At 41.7% G+C, this 26,633-nt stretch overlaps 1 protein-coding gene across 1 annotated transcript in view; it reads right to left on the bottom strand.

Moving 5' to 3' along the window:
- The window catches only part of dph6 (diphthamine biosynthesis 6), a 59,393-nt gene extending 45,650 nt beyond the window's left edge, over nt 1-13,743 (bottom strand). The window contains 3 exon segments of the mRNA XM_086128052.1: nt 12,433-12,617; nt 13,225-13,316; nt 13,616-13,743. Of these exon segments, the coding sequence (XP_085984178.1) occupies nt 12,433-12,617; nt 13,225-13,316; nt 13,616-13,638 (300 nt within the window). The 5' untranslated portion in view covers nt 13,639-13,743.
- Nucleotides 13,744-26,633: the final 12,890 nt, after the last annotated feature.

The raw sequence follows: 26,633 nt of genomic DNA, 5'->3' as shown, positions 1-26,633 counted from the left end.
GGTCCCCCATGTAAATGGATGGAAAAGGGCTGAGTTATTAAGATGTCACCTGCGGGGCGGGGGAAGAATAAGGCCATGAGGCACGCTTCACAAAGAAACGACACGGCCATTAAACTCGATCGCAAGGTTGTGTGCGTGATATACTTTGTAATTATATGTACATTCGTCTTGGTAGGGGACGTAAAAGAGTTGTCGGATTGTATTCACGGTCACGCTGCCTTCAGGTAAGACCGATATTTGTTTGACCTCTTGTAGGACGGGAGGAAAAACATCCCATTCGTGGTTCAAAATGGGTCCCCTTGTACAGTGGGATCTCCAAAATCAAACATAATTTGTTACGTGACGCCAGTTGACTTCAAGGTAGTTGGAGTTTCCAAACAATTTCTCCGTAAGATGACATTTCAAGCGATTCAATACAATTTGAAGATTCATTCAAATGTCTGAAGTACGATCCACTCACCGTGACTGACACTTAATGGAGTGGTCACCTATTTTATGCAAAATGCAACAATGCTGGCATTTTTCAATAATCCCGGATCGTCTTAGATTGTTCCGTTTCATCCTTTGACTTCGGGTTTCAGTTTGAGTCCTGCCTTCCTGCACTGTCTGACTGTTGTGTTTGTACGCAGTGATGATGCAACTTTAGACGGCAGGCCCATCAACAATTCATTATCACAGCACCACAGATTCTTTTATCTGGGTTTCGTTTGTTATGATGTTTTTAGGTTAAAAATGTTGAAGAGAAAGACATTCGATTATGTAGTAGGCTGACAGTGAGAGGATATTACAGCAACTTTCATTTTATTTCCATTTGCGGCATAAACGTGTTGTTTTGGAATACGTTACAACTCAGGTGAGTCAGGTTGTGTCATGTTGCAGGATAGTAATGGACCCCTCCCCCCTCCAAAAAAAAAAAAGCAGGGATGCAGGAGAATAGGGGAGCACTGAACAAAATCTATTCGCAAAAATCACTTGCAGGGCTACACTGGAAAAACTAAACCTAAAGCACAAACAAAATACCTGAAATCCGCAATAAACCAAAGTAACAAACAAACAAACAAAAAAAAAAAACATGACAGTAACACAACGATTCGACAAGGCCGGCAGAAACCAGGAAACTAAATACAAGCAAACTGATGAGACAAAAAGGAATACCTGGACAAGACACAAAGAGTTTCGGGAGCTGATCGGTGAACACAAGGGACCCGGAAGACAAGAACAGGTGAAAACAAAACAAAAATGTGTGCCTTGTGACGGCAGTGATCAGTCCAGGATTTCCGTCTCCTGTCAGCTGCCATTGTCCCTATCTTACAATAAATACTGTCTGCTCTGTATGTAAAAGGGCCATATGGACTTTTGAGTGGCAGTAAGTAACTAGTAATACGGAATGAATTACCGACCTAGCAGAGCTTTATGCCCGCGTGCAAAACAGCGCAATATTGAGGAATACAAGCCATTAAGCGGCAACCAAGACCATTAGAACACCATGAAATATTAAAAATTCTATATTCCGGCGGAATACATCAGAACCCTCATTAGCTCCCTCCCAATGGCTGTCAGTGTGACGTCTTAATTACACTGCTTAACAATACAAAAGCTCCATTTAGCCAAATGCAGGGTTTCCAAAATGCCTCCTTCAGCCTATTCTGGCAATGGTGTGATGCCCGAGTTGGCGGATCTTGACTATTATGCGCAGCCTTGACAGACATTTCCATGCAAAAGAGCAAGGGGGGGGGGGGGGGGGGCTCTTTTTATCGAGTCCAAAGTTGTTGACGCACTCTTTCCATTATGTTATTGCCTCGTGTGGACTTCAGTGTGATGGCGGGGAAGGAGGAAGGGGGTGCGGAAGGTGACAAGGTAGAGAAATTAATTAAAGTGCTTTGAATGACAGCTTGCTCAAGGGCATCAGGGCACCATCACACGCTGTCTTGCCGTCATCATATCGACACCACGGTTAACCTATATCCCTTAACCCCTCCACCCCACCCTCTTGTCAAACACTCCTCCTCACCATCCAGCTCTTCGAGGACCCATCAAGTAAGTAAGTGACTGGCCACTTTTAATGTTGTCTCCATTAGATCAGCTCGGCAGCCCATAGTCCTGTAATGTAATGACACGGTGAGAACGGGAGAGAGGGGGCCGGGCTCGCTCAAGTGCACGGAGTAATAAGTGGGGGCTCGGGCCGTCTTGGGTCAAGTGATTGTGTTTAATGCGATGAGGACAAACGGTCCCGGGGCGTGGCTGGCTGTCCCGACAACTCCAGACATGCCACGTCGACGGGAAGCTGAGTTGTTGGCTTGTTTTGTTTTAAATCAGCGTCATTGTCGTCATTCGGTGAAAGGTGGACTGAGGCCAAGGTGACCCGGATGATTTTGTAGGCTCATGAGTGAACCCGGTGTAAAAAGACATGGCAAGTATGCTGTTCAGGGTTGAAGCGCACATATTAAGGTCATGTTCTCGCTTTCTAGGGGTCCTTGAAAAAAAAAATGGTGGACATGCATTGAGGTGACTCGCAAAGTCACACAAGGCGTAATAGTAGATGTGACAGGAAGACGTTCTGATTCTTAGGTCCCCAAAATAAGCATAGTGAGGTTTTTCAATATTAATTTATTGCGGGAATATCCATCAAATCCACCTGCAAAATGACGTTTGGTTTTGGTTGTGTGTGAATGTCCCTTTCACTGACAATGTCTATAAAATCAATTCTGACTCTCATTCTGGTCAGTCACCTTGTCCATTTCTAGGTGTGCTTCAAAAATGGGATTTTCGACTAAATTTAAACCACATATACTCAACAATTGGAAAATTGTAAAACATATAAAACACAAAATAAAGTTTATGTTTTTCTGTTTGCACATTGTAAAGTGCAAAAGCTGGCACCCCCCCCCCCAAAAAACAAAAAAAAACTCAAATCAAGGTACAATGCGGCAATGTACGACTTGACATGCAGGCTTAGCAGCTGTCTCTGCAAAGCTCCGGGAATCTTTCACAGTCATTCTCGATGGCAAATTAGCCAGGCTTTCTTTTCCCGAGCAGCTGTTGAGAGACGGGTCTGAAGTGAACTCACGGACGGGCTCCTGATGTGTCACGCGTCGGTCCGCAGCCGTTCAGTTTGGCAGGATGAGGAAAAACAAAGTGCTCACAAAACGGGTTCTTGCAATTTGATGAGGTAAAATGGTAGTCTCGACGCAGCACTATGGTCTCATCGACGCAATGGGTGAGGATTTGACAGGCAGCAGCCCATATTGTATTTTTTTTACCTTTCGTATCTTGAAATTTCTTTTGTAACAAGAGGCAATATTTTCCTGTCGAGGCGTTTCGTAACTTGAAAATTTGGTATGAAGAGACGTTCATAAGTAGAGGTACCACTGTATAGTCATTTATTTCACGTCGTATTGCTGTCACTCCAGTGCTGGTGTTAATTTTATTCTCCACTGTTCATAGTGACTTTATGTGCCGCTACTCTCTGTCCATTTACAGCTCTTTAACAAGAATTTCCCCCTTTGGGCTAGTAAAGGCTTATTGCATTATACTCTATGTTACACACTCATCGTTCACTTACAATGATTCAGACACATCGCCTAAGTGAATATAGAATAACAGGAATGTAGGAAATCATGTAAAAGAAAAAATATACAGTTAAGAGATTAATGTTTCACGAATTTCCTCTCGGATATATACGGATACATAAACACGGTCCTTGCCAGAAGCGAGGTTGGGCCGGGGGGGGGGGGGGGGGGGGGGGAGAAAGCCACGGCCAAACAAGCACAAAGACCAGGTTTCAGCGAGCCCAAGGACGAAGGAAGCGTTCCATATCAACATGGATGGAAAACTAAATCCTGGGCGGCAGGCTGGACGGAAGGTAGTTTATCAAACTACCGTAGGCCTCTAAATACTTGCAATTCAAGCCGTGAAAACCGACACAACAATGTCGGACAATGTCCCTTTGTTATTCACATTATCAGCTGAGATTGTTTTGGCAAAGAGAGGAAGCCATGCAGTGGCCTCCAAACATCCCAGATTTTGCGCGTCACCAATAAAAGGAGAACGTTTTGTGTGTGGCGCAAAGCAAAATGAAGTCACAGCTGAAATCTTGAGTGTCCGAGACAGAAAGTAAGAGTCTCTCATGCCATGGAGAGGTAAAAGAAAAAAAAACCATGTCAGTTGCTTTTCATGGTGCGCATCGACCGGCCGTTCCGCAGAGGGTCCATGCGCACTCATGTACTGACATCCATGTATACATATATACACACACACACACACACACACACACGCAGTCCTACGCTGATCTCTAAACATACACACTCGCCAATGTAAATGTTTTTTCTGTTGAGGTCAGGTTCCAGGCTCTTGGCATATTGGCCCGCTCTGTCCGTTCTGTCGTCGACAACTCGTCGCTCCAACCGACCATCACAGACCCCGGAGAGCGACTGCAGGATAACATGCTGGTTTAACCGATTCTCCAGACTGCAGGTGGTGTTTTTCCATACGGTGGGTTATGACTTAAGCTTCGAAAAGGTAATGGGGCCTACAACAAATATTTCTTGTGGGGAACAGCTCACAAAATAAAACATAAAAGGAAATCGTTTTGGACCACTCGGCTGTCTGTTGCAAAATACTTAGCCTGACTGGCCGTTGATACTTGTTACGCCCCCCCCCCCCCGCCCTCCTCGAATAACAAGCCAATAAGTGATGTTGAAACGTCTACACTAGTTTCAGCTTTCAAGATTCAGCTGTCGCCTAGCAAGACAAATTATTTTAGAGGACCAGAGAGCTGACTGAAAAACAAGCAACTGTAAAACTCGATCAAGCTCCTGAACACACATTGATCATAGCCAGTTCAACTACCGTATTTTCCGCACTCTAAGGCGCTCCTAAAAGCATTCCATGTTCTCAAAAGCCGACAGTCTGCCGAATAATCCCATGCGCCTCATATATGGATCAATATTCAGATTTCTTGGCCATGTTCTGTAAAGTGCGTTGTTACAGCAGCAGAGGTTGTGCAAGCCCGATATAAATACAACTGTATTGTATTGTACTCCCTTTAGCATAGCTCCATCTAGTGTATGCATAACGTAACAATTGTTGCTTCTATTCTATGCGCCTTATAAAGCGGTGCATCCTATATATGAAAACAATTTTAAAATAGGCCATTCACTGAAGGTGCACCTGATAATCTGAAGCGCTTTATAGTGCGGAAAATATGGTACTTAGAATAAAACACTGGTGTAAAGGACCAGGATGACACTTGACTGCAGAAAGGTAAAAATATTGACGCAACTGTCGATGTATTGTAATACCAACAAGGGCAAAATGAGTTTTAACAATATCATTTGTGTTCCCGCATAAAATGAATCCAAACTTAGCCTCTTTATAGCCAATAAAGGCAAAAAATATGGGCGGAATTGGTTTGTTTTTTTGGGTTGGGGGGGTCAAAATGCACAAATGTAACTTTATTTTGTGAAAAAAAAAATCCACCTGGGGAAGCCAACTGTCAGAAAATAAATGTGTTTTGAAAATGTGTCATTAAACTTGCTAATCAATAAGTTTGACGCAAATGCCCAAATAGAATATTGTCAAAACGTGCTCAAGAGGGCGATGAACACGCAGAGCTGAGCTCATGGAACCAAATGCTAGTGCAGCAGTGGTTAGTGGCTCATGCCCTTGGTCAGGCAAGATAAGGCTATCAGCTTCCATCATCGCTAAACACGACAGAGTGAAGTACATTAAGCAGAAAAATACAAACAAATTAGAACGGCTCAAAGGCCGGGCTCTTTATCCTGTTGTTTGTGGGGGGGCCCGCTAGCATCAATTTGGGGATGGAAAATGGGTCTCTTTCTAATAGTTGCCGCCACTCCCACACAGGGAACGACAAATATCCTGGACTGTGTGCCATTTTCTCGGCACTCGTGGTAAAAACACGAGGATACAGCTAACATTAGCTGTGAAAGGTACAGGGACCAAAACACCGACATGGAAACAAGTTTTGGCTGCTTGTCAGCTCATTCCAAGAACAGCATTCGGTGGTACCCCTGAACCGCAAACAAGCTCACATTAGCTCGGTTATCGATCGTCTCTCCTAAACCCTCGCCTGTGACCCCTGAGGTCATGATTTATGTATTAAGCCGCTTTTAAGAAAAAATCCATTTTTCTGTTGAGCCGCCCCCCGCCCCCCCCGATGAACGGCTAATGCGGCACCGCGCCGGTAATCAGAGAAGGGCTGTATGTTTGATTTTGACACCCGCCCCCACCCTCCTCCAGCAGTTCACACCGCTCCGACTTGTCTTCCAACACCTCAGCTCCCTAATCGATATAACTAAGAGATTCCTCCGCCTGGCCGACAGCCTTCTTTTTACAGCTTCCCTTCATCCCTTGCAGCATCTTGATCCGGAAAAATGTGCGACGACAACGCAATAAAAACAAAGTCAAGGACCAATAAGGACATTTGGAATTTTGAAGTTTTTGTTATCTAAAGCTGAGCATGCGTTGTAGCAACTGAGGACATTTGTAGTGGACTTTTGAACCGGAAAACAGTTTCAAGTTTGGCTGGGTATCACATGCAAGAAGTGTATTGTCCGAAAGACAATTAGCTCCTGCTCGTGATCGCTTGTACATTTCCAGGGTGTCTGAAATTTGGTTGACTGGATTCCCCCGCCTTTGAGTGGATGAACAGTGACTTGTGACAACTCGGCTTCCTAAATACAACTTCGGCTACCTGTACAAGATTTGGAAACAAACGTCAATCTCACCCTTACTCACATTTAAAGACAAGTTCGAGTTTTTAGTCACAGCCTCGTCTCACGCTAACATTTTACAAAGACTGAATTTTGGAGGGCTATTACTTACCAGTCGACTACAACTAGATTTTATCCCAATTTCTTCCATCGTGCTCAGGTACGTTTTCGCCACCGTTTCTCCTTTGGTGTTATTAGAAGGGTCAGAAGAGTCACTAGATGTAGCGAAAACGTCGCTAAGTTGAGACGAGTTGTAGCACTTGCTCGCTACTGTACTAACGTCCCATGAAATATGTGCCCATGAAACAAATGCATGACTTTCAAAATAAAAGCACAGCAAAGTTTACATTATGCTTTGACTTCATGGGGACTGTGAGGGCCGACCAGAGACTGTCGGCAGGCCATATGAATCCCCCCAGCTCAGAGCAAATGTACATCCACGTAAGCTTTCTTACTTTCTCATGTTGCTCTAGCGAAGGTCAGAATCAAAATTAGAGAGCAAGCGCCACAAACGAAATCATATGCAAATGGAGCGAGTGTAAACCTGGCCATCCTTTCCAATGTTGCGCCGAATGCATTTCAGCGCGGCAAATTCAACTCGAAGGTAACATTTCCATCCTCTCCAACGCCGGCGCTCAGTACGACAGAGATGTCACGCCGCCTTAATTAAAGCTGGCGGATGGCAACGCGTGCGCGGAGATCATCTATAGTTCCTCATCACTTTAATGAGCTTAAATGTCTTTGTCTGCAGTCGTCAGCTCAAAGGTTACCAAGTAATACAGTCACTGAGGCGTTGGCGGCGACTTAGATTATAACACGAGCATTTTTTTTTTTTTTTGCCACTGTGTGGTCGCAAAGAAGCTTGAACAGCAGTGCAAATGCAATGCAAAAAGTTTTAGTTTGGTAGGTTTCGCCATGCCAGGAAAAGAAGGGTATGTACCACCAATAAAAGTCTCGGTGGGATTACTTCCTGTGTTGTGGAATTGGGGTTCAGGTTTCGGTTCGGTACAGTTCGATATATGTCATCGGCATCTTTTAGAACTAAATCCCTTTGTCATCTTTGCTGTTTGTGCAAGAGCCAAGCAAATGCAAGATTACTTCAGTAACTGGACTGTGTCCATGGCAAATGTGTGATGACGTCAGGGCCAGCAAGGAGGAAATGCTTTTTGGACACCAACATCGCTTTCAGCACAATGTGGTGGCATAAGCAGAGTAAACCAAGTCAGGGTTGTTCCTCTGTTTATGACATCAAGGAACCTTTGACAAACCCCAAATTAGAAAGTCGGAATGTGTCATAAACGATCACTCACCTATGCTAGCATGGGAATGCAGTCATGATTCCGGTAAACATTTGCATGAAAAGCCTTTTGAGGCCAAAACAATGAAATGAAAACCTGAGATAATCCAGAAACTGAATATTTCCAGGACAATTTGGTCATCTAATTCCATCAGTCACTTGTGAAAAAAACAGCTTAAATCTGATTTCGGCAGGTGGAGTAAAAATGGATTACAGCAAAATGAAACGGTTGCAATATGTTCATGCACTTGCACAAAAAATAAATACCAGCCTTCCAAAAGGAATCGGTTTTGTATTTTAGTGTGTAATTCACCAACTGTATTCATGCTTAACAAAGTAGAAAATGAAAAAAAAAAGCTCATCTAAAAAAAAAAAAAGTATATACACTATACCGTGCCGATTATGAAAGGCTTATTAGCCACATCAAGAAAAAAAAGTGCAGGCGAGCTGGATCAGTCGGCACACAAGAGAGCTCAGCTTTTACCTGACCTTGAGCAAACACATCCACACAACCACATACATGTGCACAAGCGGGGGGTCATGGGGCACAAAAAGCCCCCGTGTCAGGTCACAGAGCACAGCGAGAAGGATAAAGGATTTGAGGGATGTGATACGACTAATGTGAGGGGTTTTGCAGGCCTTCGGGGGTTGGGGGTGAAGGCGGGGAGGGGAGGGTGGGGGGGGGGGAGTAGGGACTGGGCATTACAGCCAGGGGTGACTGACACTGCTGATCTGTATCACACATCAGAGCGGATCACACACCCGTGGAGTATGGAATCATATGTGGTATGATTTACCCCCCCCCCCCCATTAAAATCCACAATAAGAATATTTAAGCAAAGCTCTGTAAGGTTCGTCAGATTTAGGACGGGCAGAGTTAGGATGAATGGATTAACTGCATCTTGAAGCAATTGAGGCAAAATAAAGCACGGCGTCGCTCGTGGAACAACATCCACCGGTTCAACTACTCCGGGCAACAGTAATTCACATCATCGGGAATTGAAAACTTTCAATTGAGTCTCTCTATCATTCTAGTTTCTACCCACTTTCATTGCCACCTGTACTTCCCCCTGCCACTTTGTACTTGTATTGTTTTGTTACAAAAGAAAAAAAAATTGAGTGTTGTTCAAAGAATCAAAAAGACATGGAAAAACATTGTACTTTTGAAGATTTTAAAAAATCCTTAGTGAGAATACAACTTGAAAAAAGTCCTAATAGTATTTAAAAAATGTTGTAATCTCACCAGAAGTCCAATTTTTCCTATTTAACAAAACTGTAATGGGAATAAAGATATGCAAAGTCTCAAACCTAAATATGCCATACTATTTTAATAGATTTACACGTGTGGTATGAAAACAACCGTCAAGTGAATCCTAACCATCAAAGCATTTATTTTTAATTTTCAGAGAAATAAAAGTAATCATTTTTTTTTTGAAACAAAAAAATTTAACCTTACAAAAATATTCATTTATTTCCAACAAAATGGATCTAACAAGAATAAAGTCAAAGCTACAGAATGATAAAATTGTAACATTATGATGATCAATATTTAAGAATAGCACCCGAATCTCGATCTCAGACTTTTGCATTGATGTCAAGAATGAAGACATTCTAATGACAACATGAAAACTTATTCTGATATGATTATGACTTTTATTCACTTTTACTAATCTATGTCTCCCAGACACTCCTTTGTACTTAGTATTTTATTTGCCATCTAAAATTATTTGAACCCGGCAATTAAGAGCACTCTAAGTGCATTAAAAAAAACAAAAAAAAAACAATTACCTGATTAACTGCTGATTTATTCTCCTCATCTAGGACACTGAGTCCGAAATGTCTATCCTTACTTAGGACACACAAATGTCATCAAATAAACAAAAATATGGCCCGAGAAGAGAAAAAGAGGGCTCTTTTTTTTGTCCCTTCTCCTTTTCCTACCCCAAAACAAGACGAGCACCTTGCGGGATGGGATGGGATGGCGGCTGGCCCACTGCGCATCGATCGGGTTACATAGTTCAAAGGCACGCCGCCATGCCCGGCCAGCGGTGAGAGCAAAGAGGCCGAGGATAGGGCCGCATTGTCCTGCTGTCATTAGCGCCGCTGCCAGCAGATGGATGGCTCATCCCCCGACCCCCGCGGCCCCCTCTACTCCTGACCCCCTCCGCTATTATGATTGGGATTCTTCTTCCTCTCCTCTCTGTCAACAAAAGGTTCTGAAGAATATGATCTCTTCCTTTGATTCTTTTTGAATGGCCCCAAACACGCAAAGTCGAGAGGATCCACTTCCCTGTTGGGTCCACAGAGGGCACTGTTGGCTCACGTTGGCAAAAAAAAAAAAAAAAAAGGGGGAGGCAGGAAGAAAGCTGTGACACTGAAACTCATCAACTGCAGGAGAAATCTTTCATCTTTTGCTGTGGTGTCATTTGCCAAATATAATCTTGTAACTTCTAATTAATTCGTGAATCTTTCAAAACATCACACTTTATGAACAGAACTCTTTTTTTTTCTTCTACGTATATAACTTATTCCAGTCAACCACTTGTCATTAAAAGGAGTGAGGGGGGGTGGGTTCTCACTTCTCAACTTTACTGCATATGTGTTGAGCATAACAAAAAGACTTATTTGAAATAATGTATTCCGCCAACCATCCAATTTACCATCATGTGAGTGAAAACTTAAAAACAAAAAACCCCCAAAAAGACTGACATCCAAAATCACAAAGGTGTCCTTTTGGCTGACTTCATTCAGCAAGAGCGAGCGAAAGATGGAGGCAGCCCGTTGTTTATGGTTGCAGGTCTGCCGATGACTGCGAGAGGGCTAAACGAGGTGATCACTGGAGGTCTGAGAGCACACCAGGGGGACCCGCGGGACTGCAACTGCCGTGATCTATGGCCTGTGTGAACGAGGGGGTCAGCGCTGAGAAGCCTTGGGAATGGGGAAATTAGCAGCCTTTTTGCAATTATAGAGGCCTGACCAAGGGGAAGATGGGATGACAGTATATCGCATACCAAAAGCATGCGTACAACGCTGTCAGAAATAGGGTCAAAGTTGGAGTTTACATCACAATTCGGTCAGCCCTACCATCTAGAATTTTTAAAAGCTTAGTGTCAAGAAAAACTTACATTAAAATGTGTATGTGTGGGGAGGGGGCTCCCCCCCCCCTTCAAATTTCCCGCTAACACTTTCTCTCGTTCACGACGACGACTCGAAAGAAATTTTAATGTTGGCAGAAAAAATGAGCAACAGTCTGGACTTGGGTAGCAGACACTGAATGGTTTTAAGTATCCAATGTTTTTATCCCACCAATTAATCCGATAAAAAAAATATTTATCATTACTGATACTAATACAAAATATATATCCATTTATAATTTGGGCTTGCCATTGTCACAATACACACTGCAGCATCTGTGACTTTGAATGTGTGTGTCTTTAAAAGAAAGGGCCTGGTCGGGGGAATGTTATTCAGAGGTTATTGTTAGCTCAGGTTAGCCAGTCCGCACGTATATTTTGTACACTGTTCAGGATTAATCACTTTCCACTTCAATATATTCCCACGTCCATTCGACTGGCCATGATTGTCACGGGACACCTTCTGGAAATTGCTTTCTTCGTCCATCTGATTGGCTAAAAAGCGCTTGGGTTTGAAATGGCAAGTAAGTGACAGCCTATCCTGTAAAAGTATTTTTTCATAAACCACGATTTCGGTTAACTCCCATGTCCAAAATAAACCCATATGTAGTCATCTCACCATAAGGGCGAAATGAAGATGAAATGTGAATTTATTTTTGTAAAGGGATCATCGTTTTGTCGTGGAAAGCATCGAGTTCCAACTTTCTCGATAAAACTTTAATTACGCAATACAGCACTTTGAGAGTGATTTACCAAGTACGACAGATTCAGAGCACCGACATGACTTTGTCATTGACCGTGCAGTTTAGCAGCACTTTACAACATAGGCGAAAAGTACCATGACCATTGAGCGGGCCCAAATGGAATCAGACAAGTAAGACCCCTCTGAGACGGCACTAATGGGCTACTAAGTGAGTAAAAATCCAAAGAGGAGGAGGACTTGTAAAACATCTCAGCGGTGTGACATGTGTCGTGAACCTAGGCTGCCGGGAGAAGTTTTAGTGGCGCTCGGAGAGCTCGACAAACGTGAAGAGCGGTCGGCGGAGCACATGTCAGCTAACATGCTTTGGAAGTGGAAGAGTTACATGCGTTTGGTGTGCTGTGAAACTTTCTGTTCCATGTCAAGAAGACTGCAAATTTAGTGTCTCTATAAAAAGAATACATCATGATTTCTCCATATGCATGACTGGGAATTGATTTCAGAACCTCACACATGTGCGGCACATTCCAAATGTTTCAAGGCAAAGCGGTGCAGGGCAAGAGGTACCTTGACAAGGCTTAGCAGTTGATAAAGATCCTCCACCTCATCCCCGTCCGTCTCCCGATAGTCTCTGCCGGTGTCCAAGCTGGAGCCCTGAATGGTGCGTCGGTAAAGGGGCACGTCCATGGCCTCGGCATACAGCTCGATGGACTGATGGCCCACTGTTTGGTACATGTAACTGTCCAGTTCATCTGTGATGTTTTGCAGGGGGGGAGACAAGGTGTGATGACATGAGGAATTTAAATGAAACTGCCATTTTTTTAAAATGAGGTATTATTATTTATTAGTTGTCGAGAAAATGATCAAAGTGACAAGTGGCACGAGGAAAAAAAAATCAGTTATAAGTATCCCAGGAACATGAGTGATAAAAAAATAAATATAAAATATACTGTAAACATGTATACTTAATATAATATTTTAAAAATAAATACAAATATTCCAGCTTTATTAAAACATTAAAGAAAAAAAATCTGGCCAGGGTGGCGGCCCTTCGTCTCTATTTTACCAAAAATGATTGTTGTCACACACACAAAATAACAAAATACAATGTAAAAGTAAAATTTTTATGCAGTTTTTGACTTTAAAGAAATATTTTTGCAAATATTGATATTTTTAAAGCAATTATGTTTTGATGCATACTTGCTACACTTCACCTTAAGTGCACCTACATGTCTACTAGAGATGGAGAGATGTTCTTAATATTTTTTCCCTCCTATGTAGCCAAAAAGGCAACTACATATTAGAACGTGCACTTCTACACTACTGCAAACCACAACAACAAGCACAATGCATCCTCACCTTTATGTGCAGGGCGTAGGTTGGCCAGAGCGACAATCTGATGCCCAGCAGCCACACACTGCATCATGTTGTAACAGCTGTCTTTGCCCCCACTGGAACCATAACACAAATAACCGCATCTTCACTACAGGTACCTGTATGTATGTGTCATATTAGCTCAAATATTAATGTGTAACATGCCGTGTTCCTCTTTCAAATACAATTCAGCAAGTATTGTGTTCTATTAATGGTGGAAATGCAAAGGTGCCAAGAAGCACCAATACTTAGTAAGTACAGTCACAACTACTGTATTCCATTACTTCCTACCTACGATGCAGCTGAAATGCAGTGCGTATATCTAGTTTCAAAAAACCTTTGGTAGCAGTAAAGAGAGCAATGGCATGCCGTTTACCTTATTAAAGCAACTACTTTCATCTTCACGTGTACTTTTGGTATTGATTCCAAAGGTATCACTGTAATACTGTATTGGATTATGCGACATTCCAAGCCTGCCGGTGCTCTAGAGTGCCTGTTGACAACTACACGTGATAACACTTCCGGGTTGGAAGGACCCAAACATTTAAGAGGGTGTGCTCCAAAATGTGCCTGATAGAAATACGTGACCAAAACCCATCTCTCTCTCTCTCTCTCTCTCTCTCTCTCTCCCCCCCCCCCCCCCCTCCATCCCTCCCTCCCTTCAGGATATACTGTATATGGTGAGAAATAATAAAGTTTTACTGTTTTATTCAAATTCGAAAGCATTTTTTGACAAAATTTTCTAAAGGCGACATAACACACAAACAATTTATCCTTGCCTCCACCCCCCAAAAACATTTTTTTCCAGAACCCATCATACGCTTTCAAAATTATTGGTGCATTTTATGCAGGTTGAAGTGGCCATTGTTGCTCGACTCAGTATTTTGATAAACTGTCATTTTTGGGAAATCTTGTAAATGTTTTCATTGTTTTTAAATGAGAGCCACCTAAGGTGCCTGTTGAATTTTGAAGGATTCAACTGACTATGGGGACAACCACATAGCATTGTTTAAAGCACCAATGCACAAACATATCTAGCCAAAGTGGCGATAAACCGTACCTCTTCCACCCACACTGACACACATCCTCTTGCCTCACATCTCTCTGGAGAGACCCCAAAAGTCCATGCGCTGGTATTTGCACACATAGGTTGTATATTTTTCCTCTGAAGGAGCGCTTTTTCGCTCAGAGGAAAAGCCTTTGATGCTCCTTTTGCTCTCTGTTGTTTTGCCAGAGACGAATAATTGCTGCTGCTTTCGTGTGCGCCGCTCACCTTCTGCCCCTAAGCGGGCCAAAGGCAACGGATTCTGTTTGAGTGTACAAAATCGAGGAAGGCACCTCCTCACCCTTGCACTTTTAACTGCATTCTCTTGTACTTTTTTTTAAAAATAAAGTTGGGAATATGGGGTAAAATCTAAATGATGCACATGAGCAGAATCTGACTGCAAAGACTGAGAAGCGGGATCACTTTTGAAAAGAACCAATGAATGTGGATTCCCCAAAAGTACAGTTGAGCACAACAATGTATTTTCTCAATTTTCTTGGGTCTCTTGTGTAAGCCCTTTCATTAGGCGCAGTGTTTATATTGTCGAGGAGGCCTCAATAAGAATACACGCTCCCAAAAGTCAGATGTGTTTTTGTAGACACATTGCTCGACAGGTAAGAGTTCTTTTTAACCCTAAACACACACACGACTTGACTCGAATAAACATTGCTCCTTTGACACATGTTTGAATAATGACCTTATTTTAGGAATAAACTCTCTTGGGTTTTGGTCATCCTTGACTTTTCATTATTTGAGCTGCAATATTGTTGCTACTTTGTCACTTGCATTTCATAAAACAGCAACCCCCCTGCCTCCCCGCGCGATGGCCTGTGTGGCAATTTTCATGAAAGCTCCCCCAGCCCCAAGGATGTGAGCAAATGTAAAATGTCCCCGCTTATTGTTTTTAATTTATACAGTTTATTACACAGACAAATAAAGAGGCTCCGATTTCACTTGCGCTAGCCTTTTTTTGCTGACGTTAAAAAAAAAACAGTTTATGTCTGCATTGTTGGTGCAATGGCGATAAAAAATAAATAAAAAAAGTGTTGATAGATAGCCCAACGGTTGTGAATATGAGACGCATAAATATGAAAGAGCGGCGGCGAGGCGTCAAATGACACCCTTGGCCCTTTTTTTCTTAAAAGAGCCTGTGCACATGACAAGTGATTTACACACGCGCGCCGCAGCTAATTTCTGTCGTGCAAGGACACAAAAAGTTTTGTAATAAGAAGCCGCGCCTCAAATCACCGCCCAATAAATTGAGTGTCACAACAAACAGGCCGGCCAAGGTTGCACTCTCCGGTGGCCCCAATTCAAACACACATGCACAAACGCGTGTTGGCACACACTGGCACACACGCGTAGTGTCTTGAAACACAAGTCGTGGCAACACAGGTGCATATTAGGCACGCCATCATAATGCTTTGTTTACCATTTTTATCATTAAATAGAAGCGAATAAGCACCAAAGCATCAAATATGCGCCTATATTTCTTTGGCTTTTTTACTCAAAAATAACACATGCATTTTGCCCCCTTTTCTTTTTCTTATTTTTACATTTGTGCGAGAATAATATCATGGGGGGGAAGTGAACTTTTAAGAGTCAAAACTTTGCTATAGTGTTATGACATATTCAATGCTTCACTTTTTCTAAACAGCGATTTTTTTTTCTACGTCAATATTATTGCACGCACTTACTCATAACATTGACTTGATTCTTGTAAAACGGAGCATTCTGTGGAATAATAGTACAGCCACATTTACACTTGTGCTGCTTGAATGTTACTTTCTTTCACATGAAAAAAATAACTGCGCTCACATAAGATTACGACATTGAAAATTTGTTCCAAGGCTCTGACTTTTCCTTTTCTTTTCACCTTTCAGTCTTACATTACAGCTGTGTTTTACAGTTAAGGCTTGCAATATTTTGGTTAAAAATTATATACAGGTATATATATATATATATATATATATACAGTATATATATATATACAGTATATATATATATATATACAGTATTTATATAATATCTTTACGTCTTTAATTTTATTCTCGCAACATTCCACTTTAGCGTAGTTGTGCATTTGTAAGTTTCCTTGGAGTAAAGTCCGATATTCTTACACTTATACTGTATGACAGGTAAGACTGATAAAATGTTACTTGAAAAAAAAATTGCCTTTACATTCCTATATCGCCACAGTTTGTTTCAAAACGTAAGAAAAAAAATTAATGAGGCTGAATGAGGTTTAATGACAACCAAATGTTATCTTCAGCCCGTATTCCATTTGCTCAGGCGTTGTTAACTCCCCTCAATGACGTTGCCTCCATCAGGGGCTCATTTTGCAACGGAACCATCAACATAATGATACCTCTTTAGGGCCTAACCACATCCAAATCAGTTAGTAAACAACCCAAAAGGGGTGGGGGGGATCTGTACACATTTTTACAGACAATTAACTGTTATCACGAGAGGCTTAAACGGATTAGCAGGCCCATTAATGTCGGGGGCTAATCGCTCCTTGATTGGAAATGTGAGACAACGTGAAATCAAGTCAAAAAGGCCTTTGGATCCAAAATGGTCTTCAACGGTGTTTTGGTCTCAGTGGCCTCATGAAGGCTTGGCTCTGATGCCGTCTTTGCATTTGGCTTGTAAACCACTTTCACATATACGCAGATGATTAATGTTTCGCTTTAACCCTCCCGCCCTGCTTTTTGCTAACTATTATTTCACTGTCAAAATCAGGAATTAGATAAGCAAACCAATGCTTCTTGTATTTATGATCATATTAAGATAAGTCGGACAGATTTGGCTTCTATTTAATCTTGGGACAGAGTTTATTTGCATAATGGAAAATGAATGAACCACGCAAGCAAAGCATTACTACGCCAGCCAAATTAAATTACGGGCTACATCATTTTGGGGCTAATTGGCATTTGGGAAAAAAGTCCATTGGACGTGAGACACGTGCGATCATTTTCTTTATCTTAAAATAATAAACATGAGGGTTTAGGAACGTGTGCACCCCATATACAAAACACACACAAACAACATTTTGCTTCAGGATTAAATATTGTATAAGACCTAAAATATTACTGCTACTCTAGCACAATTACGATGACAACTACGACTACCAATAACAAGAAATAAAAATAAAACAGTACTACAAGCTGCAACGTCAACCACTACTACAAATGTGACCACTTAATAAATAATAATACATCCATACAAACATATAACAATAAGAATAATAAGAATAAATAACACTACGAGAGTGAAATACTATTATGGTCGATAAAATACTGCTACAATATCTCCTACTACTACTACGACTCCTAATTGATACTTAACAATACTCTATAGAATAATGAATAATAGTAATAAATAACAAAATATGCTCCTGCTACCAGACTACTACTACTACTAATAATAATAATAACAATATCCATTCTACTGAAGCTACTCCGACTCATAATAATGATGATGAATAAAAGTAATAAAAATACATGAAGTAATAAAAGTGACACATGTTAACGATATTTACTGTATGTTCACTTATAATATACATAATTCACTTATATACACACACTTTATACACTCCTACTACTATGAATAATAATAATAATGAAAACAAAGTATTGAAAAAAAAACAGTAACAAAAGAGTTAAATGTTATTTTTTATGTTATAGTGCACTGCAATTATATGCACCTATTATTTATTTATTTTAGTAAGTTATTTTAATTATGACTGCGACTCGCTTTACCGTTTTTTTTCCCTTAAAAAAAAGACGAGAAACCAAAATATCCTTCTCACTCTTCAAGTTTCATCAATGCTCTCTAAAGTGATAATTTTCGTATCCGTTAAAGACAACTTTCCAGCATCCAGGCCAGCCAAAAATCCTTTAGTACAAATGTAATTTCCTCGACGGTTGTCCTTGATGTGAGGTCTTCTGGCATACCTTGCAACATCCCGGAGACCCCAAATTACAGCCTCGGCACTGTGAAGCTACAGCCAAAAAGGATGCGGTCCGTGAAAGTAGGCCCCCGTCCCGATAATTATCACGCTGCCAATACAAACTGCACGCACCGCCATCACCTGAGCCAAATGCTGATACAAGATCTTACGCTAATGGTTCGCAGAGACGCTCACTTCTGGAATGCGCCCCTTTCCAAGACGCCTGAAGACACGCACCGCTCCACTCTTCAAAACCACCAATGTAAAACTATTGCACAAGCCCATCTACTATTTCCTGCACCCTTTGATTTGTCCCAAGATTAATTAATGTAAGAAGATCCACGCTTGGCTCATCCTTTGTATTTCTAAATGTTCACGATTGGGTCAAAAATCACCTAATTATGGGTCAAACAGCGATCGACCTCATATGGGTCAATTTGACTCAACTTTTCAGGTTATTCATACCCTGAATTTTGTCTCAAAAGGATGAGCCGAACAATTTTTTTGGCGTTGTTTTGGACAAAACAATCAATTTTTTCAAGTTGTTTTGAAGATTATTCATCAATTGACTCACACCACCCAATTATGGACACCGGTTTAGCCCAATCATTGTTGTGTATTATTTTCATAATAATTATTATTTTGCTTACATCTTCAAATCAATAAATACGTACTTACTCACATAATCTTTTTTTTCCCCCAAGATGAGATCTTATTCCTTCAATTTATATTAATAAGAATAGATTGGTAATCAGGTGCACCGTAATTATTTTACTCTCCCAACAACATCCGCCAAATGAGATCCCAATGCAGTTTTACTGTAGCTTGCAATCAGAATATTGGAGCTGACATCAGTTAGCTGATCCCCCCCCCCCCCCCCCCCCCGACCTCCTCCAACCCCCAATCCACACACACACACACACACACACACACACACACACACACACACACACACACACACACACACACACACACACACACACACACACACACAAGGCTTCAAAGATCCTCCCGGGCCTGTTATGGCTCTCCCTGGTGATCAAGTGTGACACTCGGCAAACACAAAAGCCTCAGCCTTCTCGTGGCTGCGCCTTGCTTTTCTTGGACCGCAAAAGTCCGCCGGCTGCCAAGTTGGTTTGGCAAAAATGAGCTCCCATATCTCGGGAGAGAATGTGTGTGTGCGCATGTGTGTATTTGTGGTATGTTGATGCGTTGAGTGTATCACAAGGCCCCATGTTTGGATTTCCATATTTAAATGATGTCACCTGGATTCAAAGCTGCCACCACCACAGAGTCTGTGAGGCTCTCCAAAAGTACAATTTATTTGTATTGAATCATCATAATTTAGGTGACTAAATATCTTTGTGACCAAATGCAATACTTATTTTATGTGAAAATGTTGCTTAAAAATAGTGTGTATGACTGTTATGAGTTGCCTAGACGACAGAAATTATTTGTGATTCATAATAAAAGTTTCCAACTGTAACAAAATGCTAATGCCCACCAACGCAGATCAACAAAGCAGCTTGGATGGCACCAATTTCCTGTTGCTAGGCAGAGTTCATAGAGGCCAACTCATTCCTGTGAAACAAAAAAAAAAGGTTGCATTCATCCAAAATATTTTTTTTTTAAAAAAAGCATAACAAAGATGACACTGTGAATTTTTGTTCTGCATTAACAATACAAAATAGTGTGGCGTCAAATTTTTAATGCCACAATTATACAAAACTGTTGTGAAACTGAAGTGTGAAAAATATCCCCCAAAAGTCGCAGCTTAGTGAACAACAAAGGATTAACTCCTCATTGTTTTGGCATTTAACGAATTGTATTTTAAAGAGAGCCTCAACAAGAGACGCACAAAACACAAAAAACAAAGTATTTGAGCGCCATGTTAACCAAAGATTATTCAAGCGGCTAACTGTTGCTAGCTGCTTGTTGCGTCTTGTTGCTAAGCTGAGTTTGTAGGGTTCAATCAAAACTTCCTCTCTGATTTGAGTAAAGCTATAAAACTTTAAATTGCACTCTTCCAAAATGACCCCAAAAAATTTAATCAGCCCACTCAGTGGCTCAGATTTATTTTTATATTAACTTTATTTGACATTTCTATTACAGTTAGTAAGTTGAAACGCTGCTTTGCCTGTACAGTTAATCACCATTTGATGGAAATGGTTTGACCCGTGTAAAGGTTATTTGTATTTCCATGATTTCCAACGGGAGGAACATTTGAAATAACCTCCCACTTGACTGCAAATATTCAAAAAGAAAAACAGAGCGCCATCTCTCGCGTCACCACCACTGCAATGATGCAACTCCTTCGTTTTCCACATTAATCCAGCCATTTTACCCATCCCTTTCCTTCTCTTTGCCACACGTCCTTTCATCTCTCCATCGTCTCATTCGCGGTTTTGTTCGTTTCCTTTTTGCAACACGACGTCACCTGCGCCAGGTCGGCCAGACCGACAAAATCGACGCCAGGGCGCTGCGAGCTCAAAAGTCTGCAGTTCGTCTTGTGGTTTTTGGAGTCGGGACATCTTGGTTTGACGCACTGTCCAATGTCAACACTTGCGCTACATACCATTCGTGCTGTTGGAAAAGCGCCGATTGCTTTTGGGGAGGATTATTGGAGAAGAAGTGAGAGTGGGGTATAAGGATGGGCTTTGAAGGAGACAAGTTAGGGCAAAATGTGTTTTCCAAGAAGAAGAATGGCACTCTATTTTGTAAAACATACACTAGTGACATGTTGTAAACAGAATTTAAATCATTAAACACTTTTGGCCACATTTTTTTTTTTGTTGCTTCAATTCAATGAATATTGTACTGCTCCTTCTGGTGTGTGTGTTAAGGCTTCCAAGTAGCAGTATAATACAGAAAGGCATACAGATGACCATGGAGAAGGTCACAGCTCCTCAGTAAACTGCAGTAATGTCAGTGATTCTTTGCAGACGATAAGTAATATATGCCAGTGAATATTGTTATATTCGGTACGTACAGTCGTTTGTGCTCAAATATCGCGAGCTTGGAGGGTTATAACACTGCAACACTGATCATCTTTGCTAGCCCTTCTATGGGATTACACATGATGTGTTCGCATTAAGATAGCGGACTTTAAAATGTATTCAAATGAATGAATAAAAGTTTTACAGTTTTTTAAACACACACAATGTGCATTTCTCTTTGTTAAATGTTTAGTTTGACAGGTAACTTCAACTGGGAGTGGCATTAGAAAACCCGAAGCCTCTTTACAGTTTGTAAGTTACATTTTTTACATACTGTAAACTGAAAAAAAATGGTGGGTTGAATTAATCAATTTCATTTTGCCAAGTGGTTCCATGAAATAAGATCCTCTGGTATAGTCATGTGACTCCATTGCCCGCACCTGTGGCGTGTCCCAGCTGTGTGGATCTGCAAGTAGGGGACGGCCTCTAATGGCCCATTTTTAAAGCGGTGACTAACCGTAAATAACAAACAAAATCCAAGGCCTCGTCCTGCAACGACACAACAAATGACCTCAAGTTTATGACCTGTAACCTGTTGGTCCTGAGCGATGACTTGTCAACCAGCACCCCCCCCCCCCCCACTCTCCACCACCGCCACCACAAGATAGATTCTCACCATGAGAAGCCCATCAGCAGGCCCTGCTTCAGCTTTTATGAGAATAGTTTCACACACTGAGCCCAATACTCCTATACTTACTGGAGTCTGATGATTAAAGTATATTAAAAAAAATGGGTGGAAAAAGAAGGGTGCGGGGCCTCTAAAAGACGGTGATTTAGTGAGCTGTCACCACAGTTCGGAAAAGGGGACACCAGTTCAAGTACCCGCTGGAGAAGTGTGGTGAAAATACATATAACAGCAATGAAACCAGTTCTCACGCAACTGTCACCGAGGGTGTTTCTTCGCAGCATTGGGGTGGACATGGCAGATGGTTTAGTGCTACAATTCTTAAAAAATAGATAATAATAATCACAAAAATTTCAAATGAAATAAATGCGTCATTGATGATTTTATATTTGCACTGCGGGGACGGCTAGATTTTAATAATCCAGAAAGTTTTAATTAATTATAATTCTTTTTGAGTGAGACTTACTGAGAGACATTTTTCAGTTGTTGCAGGGCACACAGAGACAAACAACCATCGGCACTCACAGTCACACCAAGGGACAATTTGGAGTGGTCAAACAGCCTGCCATGCATGTTTTTGGAATGTGGGAGGAAACCGGAATACCCGGAGAAAACCCACGCAGGCACGGGGAGAACATGCAACTCGACACAGGAAGGCTGGAGCCGGAATCGAACTCCGTACCTCTGCACTGTGAGGTCGACGAGCTGACCACTGAACCACCCGATATTTCTTTTTACTTATTTATTTATTTTTTTGACAATTGTCCGGCAAAAGTCCTCCAAAATTGGACTCACATCCCTTAAAATGAACAGTTACTCTCCTGAAACTCAATCAATTGTTAACATGTGTTGAGTGCTGCTGTTTGAGATGCAATCGAGTTAACAGACTTACAGTCAGACTGGAAAAAATAAAAACGGAGTGCAATGGAACACTGAGTGCCTAACCCTCTGCTCACCTTACCGATCACCTTGTAAAAAAAAAAAAAATTAGAAATAAAAATAACGGCGAGCCCATCATTTCCACCTTTACAGGATTCATCTGCTGGCCTCTCATCTGACAGAGTGGTCCGCAAAGCCTTCAAGTGGCAGCCGGGCTATAAAAGACACATCCTGACAGGCCCATTTTCCTCTGTTGTGTTTAATAGCCATCGCTTCACGCCCCCCCCCCCCCCCCGACCCTCCAGCCTGCGCACCACCCACCATCAGACGCAGACCCTTGTCTCACCCCTCGCGCTCAGAGTTCAGGGTCAGGGCAGCAGACTTGTCAGCCAATTGGGCCGCTGCCCAGAAGAACTGAGGACGTAAGAGACCCCTAAGACCCCTGTGATGTCCCGAGAGCGTCTGACAGAGTGTTTATAACATCTTAAATACGTGGAGAAGCAGACGTTCATGTGAAAAGCAGGTGAGCCAAAAAGAAAAAAAAAATATTCTTTCTATGAAGACACACATACAGTAACTACACTATGAAGCAAACATCTTCAAATGGCAGACTATATTCCCGGTCCGGCAACTTTCCACCCCCCCCCCCCCCCCAACCACGGGCAGGAATGTTGGTCGGCAGTACCTCCAACGCCCATGAACCGATTAGTTGCAGAAAAAAAGTTGCGGGTTTACATGCTTTGCTAGATGCTGCAGTCTGGGTTAGCAACCAAACTCAAACAACTGTTAAGGATAATGGAAACACAACATTGTGGGATGACCACATGTCAGCATCACTGGAATGGTCATCGTCAATAAAGACAGTAAGTAGTTAGATCATGTTGAAAACAGTTAGCGTGTTTGGCTATGTGCTAATGTTATGGTTAGCAAAATAGTTTAAATCACTGTCAGGCATGACTCACGCAACACTGTGGGACGAACACATGCCGGAGTCGACTGGAACACCATCTCCACATAAGATTTGGGACAGAGGATTTGTCGACTTGAAAAAAAAAAAAAAAAATTCCCAGCTCGCGAAGCATTATTTAAGATCCTGGGATCTGCCGCTTCCTGCTTCAGGACAAAGCGAGCGCCAACATCCATGCACTTGTCTCATATTTTTAGACTGCTTGCCGGTGAATCTCTTGACATCGTCAATTTATGTGCGTAGTCCTTTGGTTTCCTGTTGTAACTAAAAGGCACGGGGTGTAATCACACTGCGGGCCAGCACAATGGATTTCTGTCCGGGGTGGGAAAACCTACCACCCGATAAAAGGGAAAAGGTTTACATGAACTTACTACTGCTAATGTGGAACCATGGGAAACCATATTTGGTAACTAAAGGTCTGAATAAAAAACATGAATCCTTGCCTTAATAATTATAAAGGGTTCCGTAACCTATTTCAAAGTGTCAAAGGTTAATTTTGAGGCGGATGAACCATGTTTGGAAACAAAAGCATCATGTTACTCTATCTGTACCTTTGGAAACATTTTTTTTTTTTAAAAACAGTGAAGACATTTACTTGGGAAATTAAGAAAAGGTTTCTTTCCTTCATACTGTACAAACAAAAGTTGAAGCATAGTTGGCGACCACACTGATTACATCATCAAATACTTTAGATTTCTTTTTCAATGTCAGATACTCCATTTGGATGTGTGAGGAACCATATTTGAAAACTAAAGTAGTGAAGGTACTAATTGCTTGGTTGGTCAGATATTGAATTGTTTGACTGAATTGACAAATCCTAACCCTGACCCCGACCCTTAACCCGAACCCAAACCCTAACCCCCTAACCCTGAACCCTGAACCCTACCCCTAACCGCCTAAACCTAACCCTGAACACTAACCCCACTAACCCTAACCCCAAACCCTAACCGCTAATCCTAAAATCCTAAAACCCTAACCCCCTAACCCTGAACCCTTACCACTAACCCCTAACCTTAACCCCCTAACCCCTAACCCTTACCACTAACCCCTAACCTTAGCCCCCTCACTCTAACCGAACCAAACCCCAGCCCCAAAACCCAACCCTAACCCTACACTAACCCTGAGTCAATTGATTGGGCGGTTTGGTCAGGTTGCCTCTTGATTGGAAGATGTCAGTTTTTTTCATAATTTCACTTTTTTCAGTTATTTTTTTCTTCCTTTGCTGTTATTGGCCCACATAAATCTGCTAAATGTATCCATTTAACGTTAATCTCGCACCTGACATATTACACACCCAGTGCAATATCAGCGCAAAACACTTTCAATAATTGCCCTGATTAATATTCTAAGTCAAACCCAACCTTCATCTATCTGTCTCGAGTGACGCGTGGTAAACGGCCAGCGTCTTCACACGCCATTTTACGTTGGTCTAAATTACAAGGACATAAAACAACGCGGATCTTTTGACAGTAATAGTACAGGCGATGGAATGGCGTCACGAGAAGCATCTGCGGGGTCACTTCTCTGTGGCGGGTGCATGTGAAATACGTGGATGCGACAGTGTTTACCCACGTTCATCCTGTCTGTGTTGGCCGGCCGCCCTGCAGTCGGCTTGGACGGCGCGTCAGGATCTGAGGGCAGGTTTCCTTCTGGCGAGCTCGCTAATTGTTTAGAAGGAAGAAGGTGAAATACAATCTATAAACAGCCGTGTTGTACGGGGGGCCAGAGGGCCTGGGACAGTGGCTGACCGGTCATATTACTACATCAGCGGTATTTAAAGAAAACCATCCACACAAACACCGCGTCACAAACTGTGGCGCCATTGTGAAAACACATACGCGACGTGACCACCTTCACCTTGTTTCTTTTGTTCCAGTTTTTCAATTATTGATTTGGCTTGCTAAATAAGTGTGAGGTGAAATTGCTGCGGTGTCAGATACTAATCTGGCGGTGTCTGCAACCGCATCTAGTAACTGCAATAGTTAAGATACCAAATGTGTTTCTTTGGCTTGGTATATTTAACTCATTCAGTACCAGCCAATTCTGAACCAAGTCTGAAAAGACGTTTAAAAACGTCTTTGGGAGTGAATGAGTTAAGAGGTACAAGGACTTGGATCAATGTCAAATGCTAATTTTGAAGGGTTTGAAACATTATTTGGTAACTAAAGTGGTTAGGTTTATAAACATTAGGTGAGTTTACCTTACTGCCAGATGTCACTTTAGAGGTGTGGGGAACCATGTTACGAAAGTGATGCAGTCACCAAATATCAAGTATTTGTTCACCATAGTGTTAACCTTTGGAAGTACAGTACAGCGAACAATATTGGGTCACCAAAGTGGCTCGGCTATGGGTCTTCCTCCTTGAATAATGACATGAACACAAAGATTTCAATAAACTGTGTTCAATGTCAGATGGTAATTTGGAGGCATGGGCAACAATTACTCAAGTGGTGAAGTAACTAAATATGGTCCTCTGCCGAAATAAGGATTAATAATGATATTTGGTAAATAAAGTAGTTATAAAACTAAGTTCCTTGCCTCTAAAATAAAAGGTTCCATCCACTTTCTCTGATGTCAAATGCTACTTTTCATGTGTAGGAACCCATATGAAGGAACCAAAACGGTTTGATTGCCAAATATGATTCCTTGCTTTAAAAAAATAAATAAAAAGGGGGGGGGGGGGATCGGGAGGTTATTCTAGTGTCAGGTGCTAATTTTTGAGAGGTCAAGAACCATATCCGGTAACTATAGGGAATAAGTGAACTTTTTTTTCTCCAGTGCCAAATGCAAATTTTGAAGCGTGAGGAATCATATGTGGCAATTAAAATGGTTGAGTTACCACAATGGTCCCTTCCTTTATTACATATAAAGGCTTCCATGTCCTATTTGACACGAAGAAAAGAAATTCACATGAAGAACAGACATTTGTC

The sequence above is a fragment of the Hippocampus guttulatus genome, chromosome 13, assembly GCF_054856545.1.
Source record: "Hippocampus guttulatus isolate MCC_2025c chromosome 13, RoL_Hgut_1.0, whole genome shotgun sequence".
NCBI classification, from domain to species: domain Eukaryota; kingdom Metazoa; phylum Chordata; class Actinopteri; order Syngnathiformes; family Syngnathidae; genus Hippocampus; species Hippocampus guttulatus.
Note: the sequence above shows the minus strand (reverse complement) of the source record. Positions and strands in the feature narration are given on the sequence as shown.